This window comes from Scatophagus argus, chromosome 10, assembly GCF_020382885.2.
Source record: "Scatophagus argus isolate fScaArg1 chromosome 10, fScaArg1.pri, whole genome shotgun sequence".
Classification (NCBI taxonomy): domain Eukaryota; kingdom Metazoa; phylum Chordata; class Actinopteri; family Scatophagidae; genus Scatophagus; species Scatophagus argus.
The window spans coordinates 18,139,253-18,159,178 of NC_058502.1; the positions used below are offsets into that span (position 1 = coordinate 18,139,253).

At 42.0% G+C, this 19,926-nt stretch overlaps 2 protein-coding genes across 3 annotated transcripts; both read right to left on the reverse strand.

Moving 5' to 3' along the window:
• Positions 1 to 600: 600 nt before the first annotated feature.
• On the reverse strand, positions 601 to 6,569 carry emx2 (empty spiracles homeobox 2). Of its 2 annotated transcripts, XM_046402714.1 has the most exons (3): positions 5,735 to 6,463; positions 4,337 to 4,521; positions 601 to 2,827 (listed from the first exon to the last, which is right to left on the reverse strand). In XM_046402714.1, exons 1-3 carry the CDS (start codon positions 6,123 to 6,125, stop codon positions 2,660 to 2,662), a joined length of 744 nt encoding a protein of 247 aa, XP_046258670.1. In that variant the 5' UTR covers positions 6,126 to 6,463; the 3' UTR covers positions 601 to 2,659. The 2 variants fall into 2 exon arrangements, with proteins under 2 accessions (XP_046258670.1, XP_046258671.1); XM_046402715.1 differs by lacking the exon at positions 4,337 to 4,521 and having other exon boundaries at positions 5,735 to 6,569.
• A 2,295-nt stretch (positions 6,570 to 8,864) lies between these two features.
• eif3s10 (eukaryotic translation initiation factor 3, subunit 10 (theta)) lies at positions 8,865 to 18,720 on the reverse strand. Its single transcript, XM_046402136.1, has 22 exons — positions 18,520 to 18,720; positions 17,827 to 18,017; positions 17,593 to 17,729; positions 17,078 to 17,241; positions 16,443 to 16,642; positions 15,982 to 16,190; positions 15,728 to 15,899; positions 15,400 to 15,504; positions 15,135 to 15,233; positions 14,910 to 15,026; positions 14,566 to 14,751; positions 13,778 to 14,125; positions 13,576 to 13,680; positions 13,251 to 13,364; positions 13,014 to 13,136; positions 12,492 to 12,645; positions 11,955 to 12,136; positions 11,320 to 11,402; positions 10,756 to 11,228; positions 10,483 to 10,615; positions 10,216 to 10,394; positions 8,865 to 9,735 (listed from the first exon to the last, which is right to left on the reverse strand). Exons 1-22 carry the CDS (start codon positions 18,566 to 18,568, stop codon positions 9,554 to 9,556), a joined length of 3,705 nt encoding a protein of 1,234 aa, XP_046258092.1. The 5' UTR covers positions 18,569 to 18,720; the 3' UTR covers positions 8,865 to 9,553.
• Between the last annotated feature and the right edge of the window lie 1,206 nt (positions 18,721 to 19,926).

The following is a 19,926-nucleotide window of genomic DNA, read 5'->3' on the forward strand; positions in this document are numbered from 1 at the left end:
AAGAGCTGACTTTTAATTTAGTAATTTAGAATACAGAAAGACAGTCGACCTAGTTCTGTAAATATGGATTTTAAATTGTGTATTTTTACCCGCTCAACTCTCATGTCCGCATTAAAAAAACATATGTGTACTTAATTGCTTCCCGTAAACAACAGAATAAAAAACGGAGATAATTCCAGGTAAAAAAGAAAAAAAAAATCAAAGGCGTTTAAATGAATCAAATTGTGTCAGGCTCTAATGAGAAGCCTGTCCTGTCTCCTGTGTGTCCATACAGGCGCACAGAGGGTGGCGGGAGGAGGGGGGGGAGTGCGCCAAATTTGTTTGCGGCGGATCAAGGCTCACCGCCTCCACTGCACTTTCTTTATCTTAATTCCAACTTGAAAAGATATAATTATCTAGTTTGAACAGGACTGCTATCAAATCCTTCTTTAGAGGCAGGGTAGGGAAAAGCTCGAGTGGATTGTGAAGCTCTGAGCCGCTCGGTGTTGCCCGAGATAGGAGTAATGAAGTTGTGGAGTCCGGAGATACAAAGGGCATTAACCTCATTAGCATGAAACCTTTTCTTCTAACTATTGTGGGACCCTTTCAGTCCTCTAATCCCCCCTATTTCAAAGCTGGGTTTGTAATAAAGCTTTTAGGTTTTTTTTTTTTTTTTCAAAGCTAATGGTATTCTCTAAAGATTTTTATTGCTGTTATAATCTATGGGCCGATTAAGAATTCCCTATGCCTTGCACCCCAACCTAAACCATAAAACTGCTCTTTTACTTTATCAAACAATTAAACAAACACATGCACCTCGCACCAGAAAACACTGAAGTTGGGCTTGTTATGTATTCACTAGGAAAAAAAAAAAAATCATAATCCAGTTAAAATGTGTCAGATTTTTTTTCAGCGGAGTGTTCATTGTTTTGCTGTTGGTTTGTTTGTGTGTAAATAGGGAATCACTTCCTGCTGTAAATAGCATCTTTTTAGTTTCGCCTACAGGGTCCTAAAGAGGCCCTGTAATGTTCCAGCAGCTTGCAGCATGATGCAGCCTACAAGACAAGATTTTAAACAAAGATCCCATTTTGCGGCACATTGCAACCTTCCCTTATCGCGTCGTGAGGGGTAGTCAGATTGTACTAAATTATGTCCAACCAAGCCCCCTTGGATCCGTGGATTAAGAGATTAAAGTGGACCACTGGGCAATGCATCCCCTTTCCCCCTCATATTACTCGCATGATAATTGCCTAAACTGATTTGCACTTTCACAAAAGCTTGTAGGGACTCTTTGTAGCAGGAGCGGAGCAGACGCTGCAGCCCTTCAAAAATAAAACTAACGCCGTCTATGAGGCTGAGAAACAAACGCAGAGCTGCAGGCTGCGGCGGCTCTCTCTCTCTCTCTCTCTCTCTCTCTCTCTCTCTCTCTCTCTCTCTCTCTGTATGTTTTGACTTTGCGTTCTAGTGTCCAAACGCCACATCACCAAACCTCACTGTACACTAAATCCAAATTATTTTGTTTGACGGCACGAAATAAGAATAAAGACCATCGCCCTAAAAGCTCCAGAGGCCTCCATTCATCTGTTCTATAATCAAAAGTCTATACTTTTACTGCGCGCAACATATTGATAAAACTTTATTGACAAAATATTGACAATTACATACTTCTTGGAAGTATACTTTGTGTTAAAATTGTAGCAAACTTAACACAAACACAAAATTATTTACATTCTGTAAAAGAGGGTTTAACAGAAACATTAACTTTTAGCATTTCTGTACATGGAATACGCTCAGTGCTTGAAGTTTTCTCTCTCTCTCTGTCTGTCTGTCTGTCTGTCCGTCTCAATTCTTGCATTTAGTCCTTCGTGGCAACTTTAACTGGAGGGTCAAGTCCTGACAGAAGGCTGCATGGGGCCACAGCGACACACTGGTAAAGCTTTAGGTTAAAGGAATGTCCTGATACCTTCCCTTTAAGTACTTGATCTGTGATCTGATTCACTTTTTAGAAAGGTTTTTTTTTTCTTTTAAATCGAATTTTTTGTTCTCTTTTTCTTTAAAAAAAAAACACTATAACGCAGCACCGCTACTTCATGTTTTCACAATAACTTTTACACGAGAATCATTAATTAAAGACTGCACACTTTGTAAAAAGGAAGAAGCACGACATCTCTCAGTTTGAAAATAGAGTTAAAAACAAAATTGGTTTTTTTTTCTTCTTCTGGGGTTGAGAAAACTTGTCAAATTAAAACAACTACCAGGGAAAAACATGCAATTCAAGTTTTACAAAAGCAGTTTGGTGTTTTGGTATCTTGAGTGGAAACGTTTTGTTTTTTTTTGTTTTTTAAAAAAAAAAAAATCTGAAGTGCAAACGTCCAATATGAACTGGAGAAAAAAAATAGATGGTGGTAGATGGGAGGTTGTAGTGGTGGTGGTGGTTGGTGCGTGGAAGGGTGCAGGTAGGTGGACTGAGACACTGTCAGTTCACATGTTCCTGGGTCATCTGGATTGACAGACCCACACGGGTGACAGCAGTGCCACCAGTCGGGTTTCTCTCACCCTCAGCTGCCGATCTCTGGAGATCTGAAATGTGACATTGGCTTGTTACCCTCTCACTGTCTCTACGCGGCATCCTTTATCCATGTCCTCCGTCAATCAGACGCTTCTATAGTTTGTTTGTTTTTTAATCGTCCGAAGTGACATCAATTTCCTCTGGGCTCGCCTGTTTAGTCGCCAGTCTCCACCGGTTTATGTGATGCGATCCTTTCTTCTTCTGCTGAGACTCGGAGCCCTCCTCCTCCAACTTCTGTCGCTTGAACTTCGTCCTCCGGTTCTGAAACCACACTTTTACCTGAGGAGGTGGCGAAAAAAAAAAAGAGAAAGAAAACAAAAAAACCTGGATCAGTGTCACGAGATAAACCGCGATTGGACAGTGCGTAAAACCACGCGTAAAAGAGACACATTGTTTGTATAGCAGGGCTAAATACAAGGAGGCAGCCGCGCATTGGAAATAAAAAGGTGAAGTGTGACCTGCAGGTGATGATCATACAGCAAACAAATGCCAGAACAAACAAAGATCAGTTATATTTTAAGGAAAGCGTGTGTTCGTGTCCTTTAAATGGCAAAGAAATATCGTAAAATTAAAAATGTTACTCCAATATTTAATCAACTCAACGCACAAAGAGTGAACAGGACTGAAGTTTGCCCATAAAATGTCAGCCAGCTCCGTTTGAAAAAACGGTGCAATCCATCACATCACATCACATCACGCAATAAGCCAACAATAATAAAAATGGGAAATAAAGTAAATTCCAACACTTGGATTGAATTAAAATTATTTTTTTATATACAGACTGACAAACATCTGATGTCTGGAAAAACGTTTCATCTGAAGTAGGTCAGAATCATTTTTCTACATATTTATAAATCAACATGTGAATGTAAAAAGAAATAAAGGAGTCATGTCCACAGCACGTACTGAACATACATTTTCACACACTCCTCTCAGTCGACTCAGCTCTGTTAAATGGTACCGTGGGGAATTAACAACATCTGAATCGATAAATTGTGCGCGCCTGCTTTGTCACTCTGCGGCCCTTTAAGCGCTTAAACGGCGACTGAGGTGCGTTTAATAAGCCTTCAGTGGGCTAATTGAAGTAGGTGATGGTTCATTTCTCCCTTCAGTTCCTCCAAAGACCCAGCAGTCCAGAGGAGACACAGCGAACAAAAGACAGCGGCTGATGGGCTCAAACAGCATCTTAAATATGGCAGAGGGAATTCACTGAACCCGCCTCGCTCTTTGTATCGTCTATCCCATAAAATGGTTAACTGGTTAATTTGCCCTCCATTTTGAAAGGCAGCATTCTCCCCCCCAAAACAAAGTAATTCAACCCCTCCTAAAATGAGGTTAGGCCTATACAATGATAGTGGATTTGATCCAACAGAAAGCCTCGGTCTTCGGCTGCGTTTATGGACCCTGGTGTGCTGAAACAAACTGGTAGCTGATCATTTAACACGACTGCTTTGCTAACTATATGTCCTTTCTTCACTGTCTTGTGTTAACATTTAATTTATAGCGGCCTCATTAAAAAAAAATAAAAGGCACCATGACGATAAAAACAAAAATATCACAAACATTCCACTACACCAACCGTAATGTGAGAAATAGCATTTTATAGTAACAATAAAAGAGACTACAGAGTGCAAATAGACCTGCTCTAGTAGTCAAAACACACACACACACACACACACACACACACCAAGAAGCAGCGGTTCAAAATGAAAGGAGCGCGTCGTCCAGGTGGAAGAAAAAACACGGGATGTGAAGTTTAAAGTTGAGTAAAAATGGTGTGTTTCTTACCTGAGTTTCTGTGAGGCTAAGGCTGTGGGCGAGCTGCTTCCTTTCTGCTCCCACCACGTAATGGTTTTTCTCAAACGCGTGTTCGAGCCGCAGGAGTTGCGAAGGTGAAAAAGCTGTCCGGATTCTTTTGGGCTTTCTGGCCAGCGCGTTGTGCAAAAGGAAGCTCTCTGGACTCGTTTCATTACCTGGAAACAGGCAGAAAACCGGGGTCCCTCTTAACCTTTTTGTATTTATTTGTTTTGTTTAATTTCACAAGAAAATTTTAAAAAACAAACAAACAAAAATAACAGGCCTGCGCAAGGGACAAAAATCTGCTGAGGGCAGACGAAATCTGGCATGATAATAATGTCGAGGGGTGGGGGGTATGGGGGGTGGGGGGGGTTGAACATCATTCAGCAAAAGATGATAGTTTGTGAAAAACTTATTTGTTCTAAATTATTTCTTATCTAACATCTTTCTTTATCAACCAATTGTGAGAGCACCGCATGAAAGGAGGGAGGACACAACACAAAGCAGAGGTGTAATCCTGGGCCTAATTAAATTAGCTCAAAAACAGCCTTTGCAAACAGAATCACAGGCAAAATGGAAGCAGCTAAAATAATCAGCAGACAAAGGGCATTTTAGAAATCAGTTTCTAATAAATATACATAAAATATGTTCATTTTGCTTTCATTTGCTCGGGGGAAGAAAAAACGAACAATCACAAGTCTAAATATCATAAAACGAGTGGCCAAAACAGTGAGTGTAAATAATTAAAAAAGAGACAATCGAATTTTCCATCTAAACAGATAAAGTCAACTTAGTTCATAAAATTTAAATGATCCCAAATTTGAATCATGGCAGCTTTAAAAAAAAAACAACAATAGGTTAAGAATAAAACCATCAGAATAGTTGTATTTTTGACTTATATTAAAATGTAAACGAAACTGCGGGGCAGCGAGATACCTCAGTTTCGTTTTAGACACGGATATAGATCACATGCTATACATAACCCGGCCGGACCAACAGTGCACCAACATGTCAAAATTTCCTGTGGTCTTTTTTTTTTTTTTTTTAGCCCTGAATAGACGCTCCCGACAGCAGACAGCTTATAGAAACAAAGGCAATTTATATATATATATATATACATATTTATACTCATGGTTTTATTTCTTTCTTCTAAATTAAGAAATTCAGAGTCATTTTAAGGGAAATAATCCTTTAAGTAAGGGTCTATTTTTGCCAGAGAATTGTTTTAAAAGAAAAAGCTGCTCTGCTACAGCTTCACATATTTTTTATTGCACGTACATCCTGCTGTCTGCGCTGACAGAGAGAGACAAACAATCAGTGACCACTCTCCTGCCGCTCGGCACGTTTCATGCGTAAAAGTGAGCCAAAGCAAGCACTTTAATGACTTACCTTGAAATCTGTGACCCAAGTACCTATATCTGTGTAATAACCAGGGGTAGAAAGTTGATGGGTCTCTTTGCTGGCTGGCAAAAAGAGGGTGTGGACTGTGTGAGGATGAAAGCGGGTGAGCGGCCAGAGCGTGCGGCGGTGCCACCGGATGCACCGGGACGGCGGAGTTTGGCGGATGCGAGACCGCCTCTGCAAACACCAAGTCCGGGTTAGAGTAGACGCCCCTGCCGCTGGAGTGAAAGCCGTTGAGAAAGGGATTCATCTGGCCAGAGTTTGCATAGCTGAGCGCTGCTGGCCTGATGGGCTCCTCGGAGCGGGACGCCGGTACAGGATTATCCTTCGCCACTAAAGACTCTATAGTAAAACACCTCTTGGGTGTAGGTTGAAACATGGTCTGATAGTCCAGATTCCCCAGTTTAAGTTAAAGTTGTCGTAGGCGCTCTCGCTTAAAAAATACTCCACACCCAAGAAAGGGGGAAAGTTTCTGCGCAGTAAATAAGTTGGGAAAAGGCGGCAGTGTTGAGAAAGCCAAAATAAAAAGTGCTCGACTAGTCCCAAACTAATCCATGGATGTGATCGTTTTCCTCGCCGTGTTCGTGCAGGCAGATTTGTTAGTTCATGAGCCTAATTAGCGCTGCAGTCCCATAAACAGCTTCCTCTGAAGGCTGTAATAGCATGGTGATTGGTCGCTGCCGCTGCTGCTCGCCTTAAGGTGGAGAAGGGGAAGACGCTTAAAAAGTGCGTCAATGGCAAGCAGGGGCGCGGAGAGGCGGACTCGAACGCGCAACACGGAACGGATTCGTCCAGAGAGGAGCCCCACGCACGCGTCTTCTCTCACACACACACACACTCCCTCTCACACACGCACACACTCACACACGTAGACACACTCACGCGCACATATCTCCCGGACATTTAACACACTCATCTGGACCAGTAGAAAAGCTCTAGCCTGCTTATTTGCATTTACGGCCTATGACAGGTTCAAGCTGATTTTTTTAGAGTGTGTGTGTGTGTGTGTGTGTGTAGTGTTAGTACCAGCAAGTGATTTTTATTTTTTATTTGTTTTGTTTTTAATTATGCACAGCAATATTGCGCACGCATCAAATCAACTCCATTAAAGTCTATTATCTCTGCTATGCGCGCGGATAACATTTAGCACGAGCTTAATTGGTCAGCCGCCCTTTATTTATTTCTTAATTCTACTCCTGCTTTTTTGCTTTTCCAACTGGATTTATGGTGTGAATTTGTTCTTGTTTCGTCCCATCTCGGTTACCCCCCCCCCCCCCCCCCCCCCCCCAGATTCTATTAGGATAAGTTTCAAACTGAAGACTCTCTTAATGCCTGCTGGACGGGATGTCTGCGAACAGCGGGGACACGCAGGCTTTAGCTATAGAGTCTTTTTGGCAACTGCACGGGACGCTGCGTGAAGACTGACAGCCTTCAAAATTCAATCACCCGCCGACGAGTCGCCGTGCGCCAGGGTTGTTCAGTGCACAATGCTCAGGTGTTTGCCGGAGTCGCCGCCTGTGACTGCAGGCTGTCACCCCTGTGCGCAGATCAGTGGCTGAGAGCAGCAGCACAAAGCTGGCCGCGCACCGAGGGCCTTCATAAACAAATGATACACACTAATACACTCATGAGGCTCTGACAATGAAAATATGCAGCCCTGAAACGGAACAATGCTTCAGTGTTTAAAATGTATTGCTATACATTTTCTTTTTCTTTTCTTTTTTTTTTCTTTTTTTGCATATTTTTGTTTCAGTTTTGATGGAAATATTCAGATGACTTCAGGTGTTGTAAAATTGAAATTGCCTTTTAAAGAAATACATATAAACCCGAATGGTGAAATATTTATTTAACCGTATTATTATTATTGTCATTATTATTATTATCATCGCTAACTGGCAATCTACTTGTCCATACGAGGACTATGAGGTCTGCTCGAGGTTTTGTTTGTGCGGGTGGGTTAAGAGTCTGTGGAGTAAAATACAAACTAGAGATTAAAATGGGTTCTTGAAGCTGTCAGAGCACCAGCAGCTCTACAGCACACAACACGCCTGATCTGAAATGTTCTAAATGTCTGACCCCAGGTTACATCGTTATTATCAGCTGTGAGGAATCATTGGGAGTTGGAGGTTTTAGATGTTTTATTTGAAGTCGCTTAGTCAGTTCGTGATGGCTGAGGCTCTTATTTTGTAATATCACCAAATAAAGATCAGGCAGTGTCTAAGCATAATTATTATTATTGTTATTATTATTACTATTATTGTTATTATCATTATTGTTGGTAGTGATAGTAATAGCAGCAGTAGTAGAAGTATTGTCATCATTATTATTATTGTTGTTGCTGCAATACGTCGTAAATGTACGTCGAGACGAATTCAAAGCCATTTTTAAGAGACGTTTTTTTTTAAAAAAAAAAAAAAGTTCAGCACAGTTGTGTTTCTTTTTTGTAACAAGTCTAACAGCATGTTACCGCTCTGTTAACTGACCGCCCGCATGTTTATATTTTCCTGAGCTTTACACCGAGCAAAACCTCGCCGCTCTCACACAGTGAAGCACGTCGGTCCTCTCCGCGATGCTTTACCGACCTCCAGCGGTCACATGGCGGCACTGCAATCAGGTTGGTATAATGACTGGGGTTTGAGGCGCCTTAGAGTACCTTGGGAGAAGAGAAGACCCCGCACGTCCCCAACAAAATGAGGAATGGTTTAGTTTTCCTGTGTAGAAGTTAGGGCAGGAGGAGAACATGGCAGAGCTCTAAGCACCTTCAGCAAACACAGGCCACCTAAACAGTTCTCTAATCAACATTTATTTCCAAAACACGGCTTGTCAGAGGAGGACGAAAACCATTCAGTTCTTACGGCGTGGACTAGCAGACACTGCTACAGCTATTCCGATGTAGCGAGTCAAATGACCCAGTGTGACCCTTAAAACACATAACTGCAACTCCACACTCAAGGTACCATTCATAGCAACCCACACACACACAAAAGAGGACTCAGTCCCCCAGGTCAGAAAACAGCAGTCCTAAAAGACATTTTTTTTATGCACCATGCTTCAATTAAGTGTGCTACTTTAATGGTGATATACATATGTGATAGGGAGAGAAAAATGCCCAAACAGGTGGTGAGCAAACATCTTTATTAATAAAGGCTTTATCTGTACACATCCAACCTGGTTTGATATCAGTGACTGCAGGAAGATAGAACCACATACTGGATATCGAGCAAGACCAATTCAATACTCTAAGCATGCACATCAAAATCTAAATTCCATGAATTCTTTACCAGGTTAAGAAGTGTCTGAACATTAGATGAAAAGCAGAGATCGTTTAAGCAGATGACAAATTTCTAGTCATTTTCAATATAAGAATTATCGAAAGGTTAATTTAAAATAGGCAGTTGGTGATACACTGAGTTTGCATTGAAAGTTGGTTTTCTGTTTGGTCAGCTTCACTTCATCATGGAAGGTAACAATACTCCCAACCACAGAGGGCAGTCTTGTTTACACTGATGGTCTGCGTGAGTCCTAAGTGCACACGAGTTCATCGATTCATGGTGTTGTGGGCGGTGAGAAGCCTCTGGGTCAAAACTGCAGGAAATCAAGATAAAGAGAAAGAGAAAAAAAAATCCCCGGAAACACTACTGTCTACAAATATTTAATTCAAGGGAATAACACACACAAGTATCAGGAGCTTGCAGCCACTGATTCACCTATGTGGCTAACCAGCTGATGGGATACTGAAGAATTTTTTTTTCTTAATTCAAAACCAATTAATCATCAACTGAGCCAATTAGATATAGAGGTTGTTGCTCAGCGGCGGACAGTGGTCCAACCATCATCATCTGTCTCGTTCTTGGTGCGACGAGGGTTTTCTTTCTCAGTACGCCAACTTCTCTCTCCGTCAGGTTCACGCTCACGCTCCCTGTCTCTCTCTCTGGGTCGTTCCCTGTCCCGCTCCTCCCTCTTATCATCGCCTCCACGACGCCAAGAACCTGATCAGGAAACAAAAGATGCTCATGAGGACATATTCAAGCAGGAACATACTGATTTTACAAATATAACTCACAAAACTTACGAAGTGTACATATTTGTCCAACCCAGGAAGAAGCCTTCTAAGATTTAGCAGTAATTTAAAAAGGTAAATAGCGCCCTCTGCTGGCTGAATACAACACCTCCACATTTGTTCTATTTTGTATCTTGACAACTTTATTTGGAGCCTGTCAGGCTATTTAACAATTTGAGAGTGTGACTGATGACTGCTACAATGTTTTCATCATGCAGTCATTGATCTGAAAGTAACTCAAACAGAGCCTGAACAGAACCTAAAGCCTGAATGCTACTGAAGGTTCTGTTCCGCCATAAGCTGAGTAGTTTATACAGCTTTTAATTCTATCCTGTCTTTAAGGGAAAACTGTGACGCACCCCTAATATGTACGCAACAGTTAAGTTTTCCTAAATCACGCTCTTCTTACCTTCTTCATGACTCCTGGGTGGGCCTCTCTGTTCACGGTCATCGCGGCGGTCTCTATCGCGACGGTCACCACGGCGATCGTCTCGGTCACGACGATCATCGCGATCGGGGTCCTCTCGTCGAGTCTCTCTCCAGGAGCTTCCTTCATCTGTGGGTGCTCTCCTCCAGTTAGTCTCCTCTCTGTGAATACACAGTGACACTCATTAACATAACTGTGACAACCCTGAAAAGAAATTATGATATCTTCTGCATTTATTTAAAAACACACCTTTGTGGACGACGGTCTCTGAAGCGGTCACTGGGTCTTTCCACTCCTTCAGCATCATCTCCCTCATCCCGTGTGTCATCACGGGGAGGGCCCCAGCTCTCCTCTCGGGCCTTCTCCCGCTCACGCCAACCACCTGCAACAGAAGCATTTGCTCATCATCCCTCTAGACATTAGATTTTAACAGAGCTGCTAAGCAGTCTGACTACTTAAACATTCCTCAGGTACATTACAACACATCATCGCTAATTAGCAGCTGAGTGGCAACAGGTTTACCAGGTCTGCCCAGGGGCTTCCAGGGTTTGGCATCATCACCACCACGTCGTGGGCCATCATCCATGCCTCTCCTTCCACCTCTGTCGTCATCTCCTCCTCTTCTGGAGCCCCAGTCATCATCAGCTCCACGCCTGGGACCCCTTAGGTCATCCATGCCTCTACGGGGACCACGGTCATCATCAAAGCCACGTCTTGGACCACGGTCATCATCAAAACCACGCCTAGGACCACGGTCATCATCTCCACCCCTCCTTGGGCCACGGTCGTCATCAAAGCCTCTGCGAGGACCACGGTCATCGTCCATCCCTCTGCGTGGAGGACGATCATCATCACCTCCACGACGTGGCCCTCGTTCATCATCAAAGCCCCGACGTGGTCCTCTGTCATCTCCACCCCTGCGAGGACCTTCTCCTCGCCTGAAGGGCACCTCTCTCTCCTCTTTGTCATCCTCACGCCCTTCCTGTCTCCAATCCCTGGAGAGCACAAGTATTGTTAAAGTAGCCCTCAGGGTTTAATGGTGTTAACAGTAGGAAAACAGGATTGAGTTAAGGTATCAACACATACCTGTCAGGTGCAGGACGACGCCATTCTGAATCTCCTCCCTCTGTGCGCCTCCTCCATCCTCCTTCCTCCTTGTCGGCCCAGTCCTGTATAATCAAAACATGTTGATCAAGACACATTATTTCTGGGACACTCAAACGTCTGTAGACTTAATTTGTCCCTAATGACAAGGTACTGTACGAGATTATTAGTGACCATAAATATGTAAAATGATTAAGCCTGTAGTGGATTAGTCCTTGAACTAATGCGATATACGATATAATACAATAAAACAATATATTTCAATCACACTTGTATCTTACAGACGATACAAATAAAACATATCACAATATTTCAGAAATTTCCTTGCAATATGTTACTGATAGACAGGCACAATGACAATATTTCCTTTACTCTAAACATCTGAACTAGCAACCTTTTGCTGGTTTATGGCCATTTTACATTTGAATGATTAAAAGCATTTCAATATGTAGTCAAATAAAAAGTATATGGTTTTCAAAAATTTCCTAATTTATTTTTCTTGGGACCATGGTATCACAGTTATGATGGGTTACATAGTCGTGATAAGATCTTGGATCAGTTAATTCGGGGTGATTCCCCCTCTGCATTTGCAGGAAGCTTGTGAAACTCAGTAATACCTTGGCTTTCTCCTCTGGAGGACCTCGTCTCTCCTCCTCGCGACGGCGTTCTCGCTCCTCGATCTCCTGCTGACGAGCACGTTGTTTCCGTTCCTGCTCCTCAAGCTTACGCAGACGCTCCTGGTACTCTCTCTCCTCCTCTTCCCGCTGCTCTTGTTCGAGGCGTTCACGCTCCTCACGCTCTGTAACAAAAGCCGGAAATAACATGAGACAAGTACAAGCTACATAAACTATAACAGAATAAGAGCTCTGTGTTTTACTCTATTAACAAAGGTGTGTCGTGACATATTTTGAGAGGCTGCCATAATCAGAAGAGTACCAAAGATGAAAGTGGAAAACATTTTCCTTGCTGAAACGGTCATGTCCAATTTCACTTAGCATGCAAAGGTCACCCAGTAAAATGAAAAGTTCATCAAAAGAATCACTTTAACCACCACTACCAGAATTTATACAATGATTTTCTCTATCCTGGTGGGATCACGATGGTTGGCTCATTCTCTGTGTCCTGGTGCACATGTGCAAACAGAAATAAATTACCTTTCTTGAGCTGCTCCTCGTGGATACGCTGTGCCTCCTCCTCTTTCTGACGGTAGTAAGCGTTACGCCTGTCCTCTTTGCGCTGCTTCTTCCTTTCTTCCAGACGTTTCTTCCTCTCCTCTACCAAACGCTCCTGGAAGGCTTTCAGTTTTTCCTTTAAAGACAGAATGGCGAATATGAAACCACTGCTTCAGTTATGCAATTGTTATAATACTTTTGTGAGGCATCAATGCTGCGGTAGAGATAGGTTCATCTGCATTTAAATTCTAATTGTGAGGTGCTGCTGTGTGCTCCAACAACCACCAGGAAGTGGAGTGAGTACATGGTGGTTGTAGTCCCACAGTCCAATACACCTTACTGTAGATGCTTTACTGAAAAGAGGAAGTAAAGCCACACAACAAACTGACAGTGGAAGGGAAATACTGATGCTCTGCAGTCCCCTTGTGCCCAGTGGCATAAAAAAAGGGAGTGACTACTGTTTCTGCACTCTGCTTCAGTTAATTAAGGACTCAATGGACGTACCTCATAAATGAAGCTACGGGCAGCAGTTATTTTGGACAGGAAGTTTTCTTTGTCCTCCATCATCCTGGACATGCGCTTCTTGTGCTCCAGAGCCTTCTCCCGTTCAATTTTCATGTTACTGATCTACAAGAAAGAAAGCAAAATGATTACAACGTAGACACTCACCTAGGTGTATTTAATTTATTTGATTTATGTCATTTTTCAGTTGCGTTTTTTTTTTTTTTTTTATAAACATACCCTCTCCTCCTCCTGGAGCTCCCATAGTTCCATGTCCTTGATACGCTGCTCCTCATAAGCCTTCTTGATGAGAGGAATTTCTTCAAGACGTTTTGCTCTCTCAAAGTAGTCAATCTAGCGGAGAAAAACAAAAGTGTCCATTTAACATCCAGGTGTCCATCTATTTCACCGATGTATTCATTTAATTATTTTCAATGTATTTATATAACACCAAATCACGACAACATGACACTTTCCAATTAGAGCAGGTCTAGAAAAAACTCTTTAATATGATTTTTAGAGAGACCCATCAAAACCTCCAGGAGCAAGCACATCACTCCATTACCTTCTTCTCCTGGTTCTTCAGACGCTCTTGAAGTTCCTTCTTCTCCTTCTCCAGCTGTTCCACTTGTTTGGCCATGATGAAGTCAGGATCGAGCTCCTCAAGGTCCTGTAATAACAGATTTGTTATTCTCATCTTTGAACTTGATATTACAATGACTGGTTTCTGCAATATGGAGTTCAACCCAATGAATGAGTTTGGTTACCTCAATATCAATATCCTTGAAGGCCTTGGCACCAAGTTCAGTCTTCTTGATCTGCTCCAGCCGTTCACGGACAGTCTTCTTCTTGATCTGCTCATGCTCCTGCATGATGCGCTCCTTCTCCCTCTCTTTGGCCTCCTGGCGCAGACGCTCCTCCTCAGCCTTGCGAACCTTCTGCATCTCAGCTTCCCGCTGCTCCAGCTCCTCCTTCTCACGCTGAATGTTCAGGCTCTCCAGGCGTTCCTTGCGTTCTTCAATGGTCTGTCTGCGAGCCAGGATGCGCTGATGATCTTTGCGGGCATTTTTGAGATAAGCTGCAATGGCCTGCTGGTTCTGCTCCTCACGCTCTTGCTGAAAGGGGACAAAAACAGTACAATGCAATTTAGAATTGAATAATAAAGTAGAATGTACTACAACAAGACAGACCATGAACTGAAGTTGGACACCACACGAAGATACATGTATGTGTCTATCACTATTATGCTGAGTGTATGTACAAAGCTAATCTTGCCCTGCATTCGATTAGTGCTCGTAGCGGAAACTCCAGATTCGGAGTCAAAAACCGATTTGCATGCGTTCTATTTGCTTTGTTCGTAACGTTATTCAGGCTCTGCTGTTATAACAACATCAACATCGGTTTCAAGCAAATTCAGACTTTGGGGGGTTCTATGTGTCACTTCTGGCTTTGGGAGTCGGAAACTCAAAAAACTACTTACGAGAACAAATCGAATGCAGCATCGATTACTGTTGATCAGGTGGCTCGGTCTGTGTCTATAGTACAGTGAACTTACCAAAATGGAAGCAGGCTTGATAACCTGGATAGCTTTGGCTAAAGAAGCAGACATGGCAGTCAGCTGGTTCCTTATCTGCTCTGAGGGCATGTTCTGCAGGAAAGGACCAACTGGGGCATCCTCTTTGGTTGAGTAGTTCAGGTCAGAGCCAAAGCTCAGAGTTCGAGAAGTGTGATCTATACGGACCTAAAGGGAAAAAGAAAACTTCAGATGTAAGATGTTATGTCAAACAATATGATAAGCACACTTTAAGTGTTAAAATCCTCACAAATGCGATCACACTTTTGCTTTTGCAATAGTTTAATGCATTGAAAAAGCAAATTCCCTTCCGATATTAACATTACCTGTAGATCACAGTGCCGGGCAGCATCCACAATGGAGCGTTCTAGCTGGAAGGCATCCACAAATGGAACCAGGGAGGCCAGACGTGTGAACTCAATACTTTGATAGATCTGTGCAACCTAAATAAAATAATGGCCACAGAAAAATTAGAGCGATTTTTACCATAATAGTGTAGATGTGACTTAGGTGTGTATTCCAGAGGAATGAGGAAGACTGAACATAATTACCTGTTGCAGGAGCCTAAGGATGGTATTACTCTGCAAATGAGGGACATACTGCTGCAGATCAGCCTCCTTCTCAGCCTGGTCTCTCACCCAGTTCAACACCTAGTATGAGAGTAAGGGTTGTCATTATACACTGCAATAACAAATGAATAGCTATGATAAATATACTCAATTAGATAATGAATATAAGCTGCATAATAAAAAACTACAAAAATGGATGGACAGATGTTTTCCTTATTATCAAGCTGGTTGCCACCAAAGCATTTACCTTGGTCACTCTTCCACTCAGCTTCAGAGGATGAAAGTCTACTTCAAGCCAGTTGTAAAGTTCTTTTACTTCAGGGACAACATACTGCAGCAAGTTAAATCTCACCTAGAATGCAAACATTAAAATATAAATTGCCAAACATAATAAAGCAAATATTTATTACCTTAATTTAATTTATTAACAGTTAACAGAGGAGCGAGGTGAAAACCCCAAGTCTTAACTAACTTTTCCTAAAGGAAAAAACAACAATCTTTGGACTTTGTATTCAGGGGCACCGACCAAAACCCAACACACTTAATCAAGCTTCTTTCTCATGCACAAAATGTACCATGTCATTAATGAGACTCTGTCGGGTCGGTGGAGACTGCAGGCCCAGCAGGGTGGCAAGCCTGCGGTGTTTTTCCACAATGATGCCATCCATGTCCAGCAGACGAGCAATGTCAGTGCGCTCAGGAGTGATGGGAATAGACAGTGTGGCCAGGAGGACTCTGGTGGACATCCTGAAAGATTTAAAAGTAAAAATTATTATTACCATTTGGTCACTGTGTGTACTCAAGTAACACTTGCACTTAACAGACATACCTCTGCATCTCATCTTGGGTCAGATTCTTACGCATCTCTCTTGAGAGGTGATAGAGTCGGTGGAGGGTGCAGGCATGGAAGAGAGCATTTCCAGATTTCCAGAACACAGTGGACACCTTGTTGTAGTAGTTGGCCATCAGCTGGGGTTTGGGAGGCTTCTTGGAAAGAGCAAACAGCCCATGGATGTCCTCAACAGCCTTGAATGCTTCCTGGAAAAGCGGTAGCAATATATACATCAGTAACAATATTGTCTTCACTTTGACCATGTGTGTAATGTTGAATTAAACTGAAGGAAATTAAAAGACTAGTGTTCATTTTTTCCACTAGTCATGCAATATTTATTATAAATAACAATCAACTACTTTCTACATAATTTCTGATATATTTACACATTTTTATACATATTAATTAATAATGAGCACATCTGGTCCTTTGAGAGATTCAGATTTAGGTGGACAGACCTGCCAGAGCTCCATGCTTATGGCGCTGTCCAACTGCACCAAACGTGTCTCTAGGTGCATAGACTGGCTTTCTGGGTTGTTCAGATTGATGGCAGTGCTCTGGTTGTGATGTCGCTGAATCTGACCCAGATGCATACGCAGGTTGTCACAGAGCTTGCGAAACTCGGCTTTGCGGGTATACTGAAGGCAAAACTTGAATGCTGCAGAAAAATGACCAAATATTATTTATAGTAATTAGCATGCAACGTGTAATTTACATCTGAATTTTTGATCGTACTGAATTGTTTTCTGTTTCCCTGTACTTGCTATTAAGAGGACAATCGTAACAAATATAAAAGCAATATTTAAACTGAAACGTTAAATGTATATGTTATAATGGGATCTATTAAAACATTAATTCTCTTGTTGCTGACTGAAAACAACACTGTTTACCATTGTAAAAATGGTGCCAATGCCATATTCTGCATATGTATTATCACTCAGTAACACCTCCCTTCATTAAAACAGAACAAATCTAAAATATTTTGTCAACAGCTGCTTTTATGCAGCTTTAAAAGTATCACACTCAGTTCAGGCAATAAGGGTTAAATGAATACAAAATATACTTCAATAAGGTGTTCAGAGTGAGTCACCACCTTGCTGGGCAATGTCATGGTACAGGCGCTCCACCTTGGAGTTGTTTCGCAGCAGGTCCAGGCACTGGCGGTAAGACTCCCACAAGAACTTAACCCAGGGAGTAAGCAGCAGGCGATCGGTACGATCCTGAGTGTCCTCACCACTCACAGCACTCAGAAGCACACTAAAATCCCAACAAGTTTCATGTCAGTAATGCACCTTAAATCTTTCAAGCATATGCTAATTCCCCTGTCCCCCTCAGCTCAGTATACTGCATCATAACATACACTTATCTTACCCACTTCATACAAAATAGCATACCCATTGCTGTACACCTGTCTATCGGGGTATTATAATTTATTGTATTATTTTTATTATATTTAAGACAAATGCACTATTATATCCCTATATTTGAGCTTCCGCTCTCATCTAAATTCAGTAACACATTAAAGGGAACCTAACAACAAACCTCTTATGTATTACAAAATGCTGAAAAGTAACGTCATTATGGCATTCAACATTTGAGAATATTCACCTTTCAGGAGTCTGGATGTTGTCCAAATCCTCAATGTCCAAGACCATTTGCTGGGACTCCTCCTTGGCTGTCTCAGTCTTTTCCTCAGCCAGCTTAAGGTAAGCCCTAACCACATCCTCCAGAGATTTGATATTCACCTGAAAGCAAAGACAAACATTACACGTGTACTCTAAAAGACTGTAGAGCCAACAAAAACCTGATCTGTGCAGACATCGAAGACATCTCCTCACGCACCTGCTGGCAGATGTTTTTGTACTGGTAGAGACCCTCCTTGGCCAGGTGACTCTTGCGGAGATCCACGCAAAGCTCCAGGTATTTGAGCATGATGGGCTCGTGGATCTTCTGCCATGTTCGATGTTTCTTGCTCTTGATAACATCGTACAAAACATCCAAGGCTGGCTGCTTCTTGCCAACCTCAAGAAACTCTGCATCAACATAACGAAAAATAGTCTAACTCCTTGACCGATCAGTGATGACCGCATACATAAACCGTCGAATATCAACATGTCGCACCTTAATTTACCGTAGCTAAACCTGCCTGACATTGTTAGGCCCGTACTGCTGGGTGAACCTGACATTAGCATCGATTACATGCTAAAATAACAGACGCACTAACAATCTGTCAGAGGCTAACAAGCACTGTCATTAACACTACCGAGCTTTCATGAGCCGCTCAAGATACATCCCAAAAATACTACTACACTGTTAAAAGGGTCAATGCCACAAAAATGGCCTAGCCGGGTAGCTAGGTACTAGCGTAGCCGTACAGCGATATGTCGTCCCCGCCATTCCAGCTAAAATGCTAACAGCCAGGCTAACTGTGCTGCAGTAGTAGTGACTAGGCATGAGAAAGCTAAGTCAGCTAATGCTAACTGGTTAGCATGGATGTCTGACATACGTGAAACAAGAAGCTGCATTTGTACTCACCATTCGCTCGTTTCAGAGCATTCTCTGGCCGTTGAAAATACGCCGGCATGTTGGTAGCGTTCTAGTGAAACTCGTAACCAACTGACTTGAGTGAATTTTGACAAATTTCACCAGTCCATTCACGCCACGCACTCACCCACTGCAACGGTGCTGGCGGAGAAAGGAAGAACCTCGTGAGCGGCCCAGCTTGGGTTGCCAGGTGCGTCATGCGCTTTCCCCGTATCGCAATATCTACCCAGTGAATGGACTGTAAAGTGAAAACTGTTCTGTTTTGTTTAAGTAAGTTTAAGTAAAATATTAAAGGTTGATATCCCCGTATTTAGGGTTTAGATTTAGTTACTTTTGCTTAATATGCAAATCTATAAACGTTAATCCGTTTTCAGGGGGGCTTCTGTGTCTTTTTGAATAGTACTAGTAGGTTACTTTCAGTATTTGATACAGATAAAGTACAGTTTTTGGCACATCTTGTGCTGTACACACTGCGACTGGCTCTCTGTATCGTCCATAAGTTAATGTGCTGGAAGTGAATATATAATATTGAGTTGTGTGGAGTGTGTACTTGCGTGTTGACCTGTTATTATTCATTTTTGCTACCACATATTATATGTACTCCCTGATATGTGACCATGAGTGTTAAGTGAAAGGTATCAAATAAATAAAATGTGTGGAATCTGTTGAGAACTGTTCTGAGTAGCCTAATTCTATGGTATTGCTTTTAAATAAGTATTTAAATAAATGTCCTTATGACAAAATAGATTGCAACGTCCTAAAACACGCTTTTGAATCAAACCTGGCAGCTCTGGTTGAGTAAAGTCCCCGTATGCCCTCCCTGATGTTGTGTTCATGTAACCCACGTAAAAATGTCAATCACATCAAAATATGTAGGTTTAATTCTGAACTGCATGGTCAACACAGGTCCTTAAAACAACGTCCATCAAAACTGTCATGTGAACTATGTGATTGAAGTGGTTTACTTTTTTTCAGCGGTTTTGACTTTAAAGTGAAATAGATTGCTAGCATAAAAGAGGAATTAAGTGTTTTGTAGGTCTGTCTTAAATTGCAAGTTCTGTCGTAGATTGAAGCAATTTTGCTCTTAAAATAGGGCTCTTCTGCTGTCAGGCATACTTAAATTGCTTCGCTAATTTTAGTGAAGGCTTAATGAGGCTATAAGTGAAGATCTATTGTTACAGAAAACTTGGTAAAAACACAAGAAAGTCAATATTAGATTGGTGTCAGTATCAGCAGATACTTGATGTTAAAGGATCAGTTTAAAAGGCATTGCCAGGACATCCCTAGTTTAAGATAAGAGATAAGATCCCTAGTTTTGACTTGTGACCTTGTGACATTCCAATGAGAAATATTTCTAACATAAACAAAGTATAGTTAATTACTCAATTTTACTGTTTT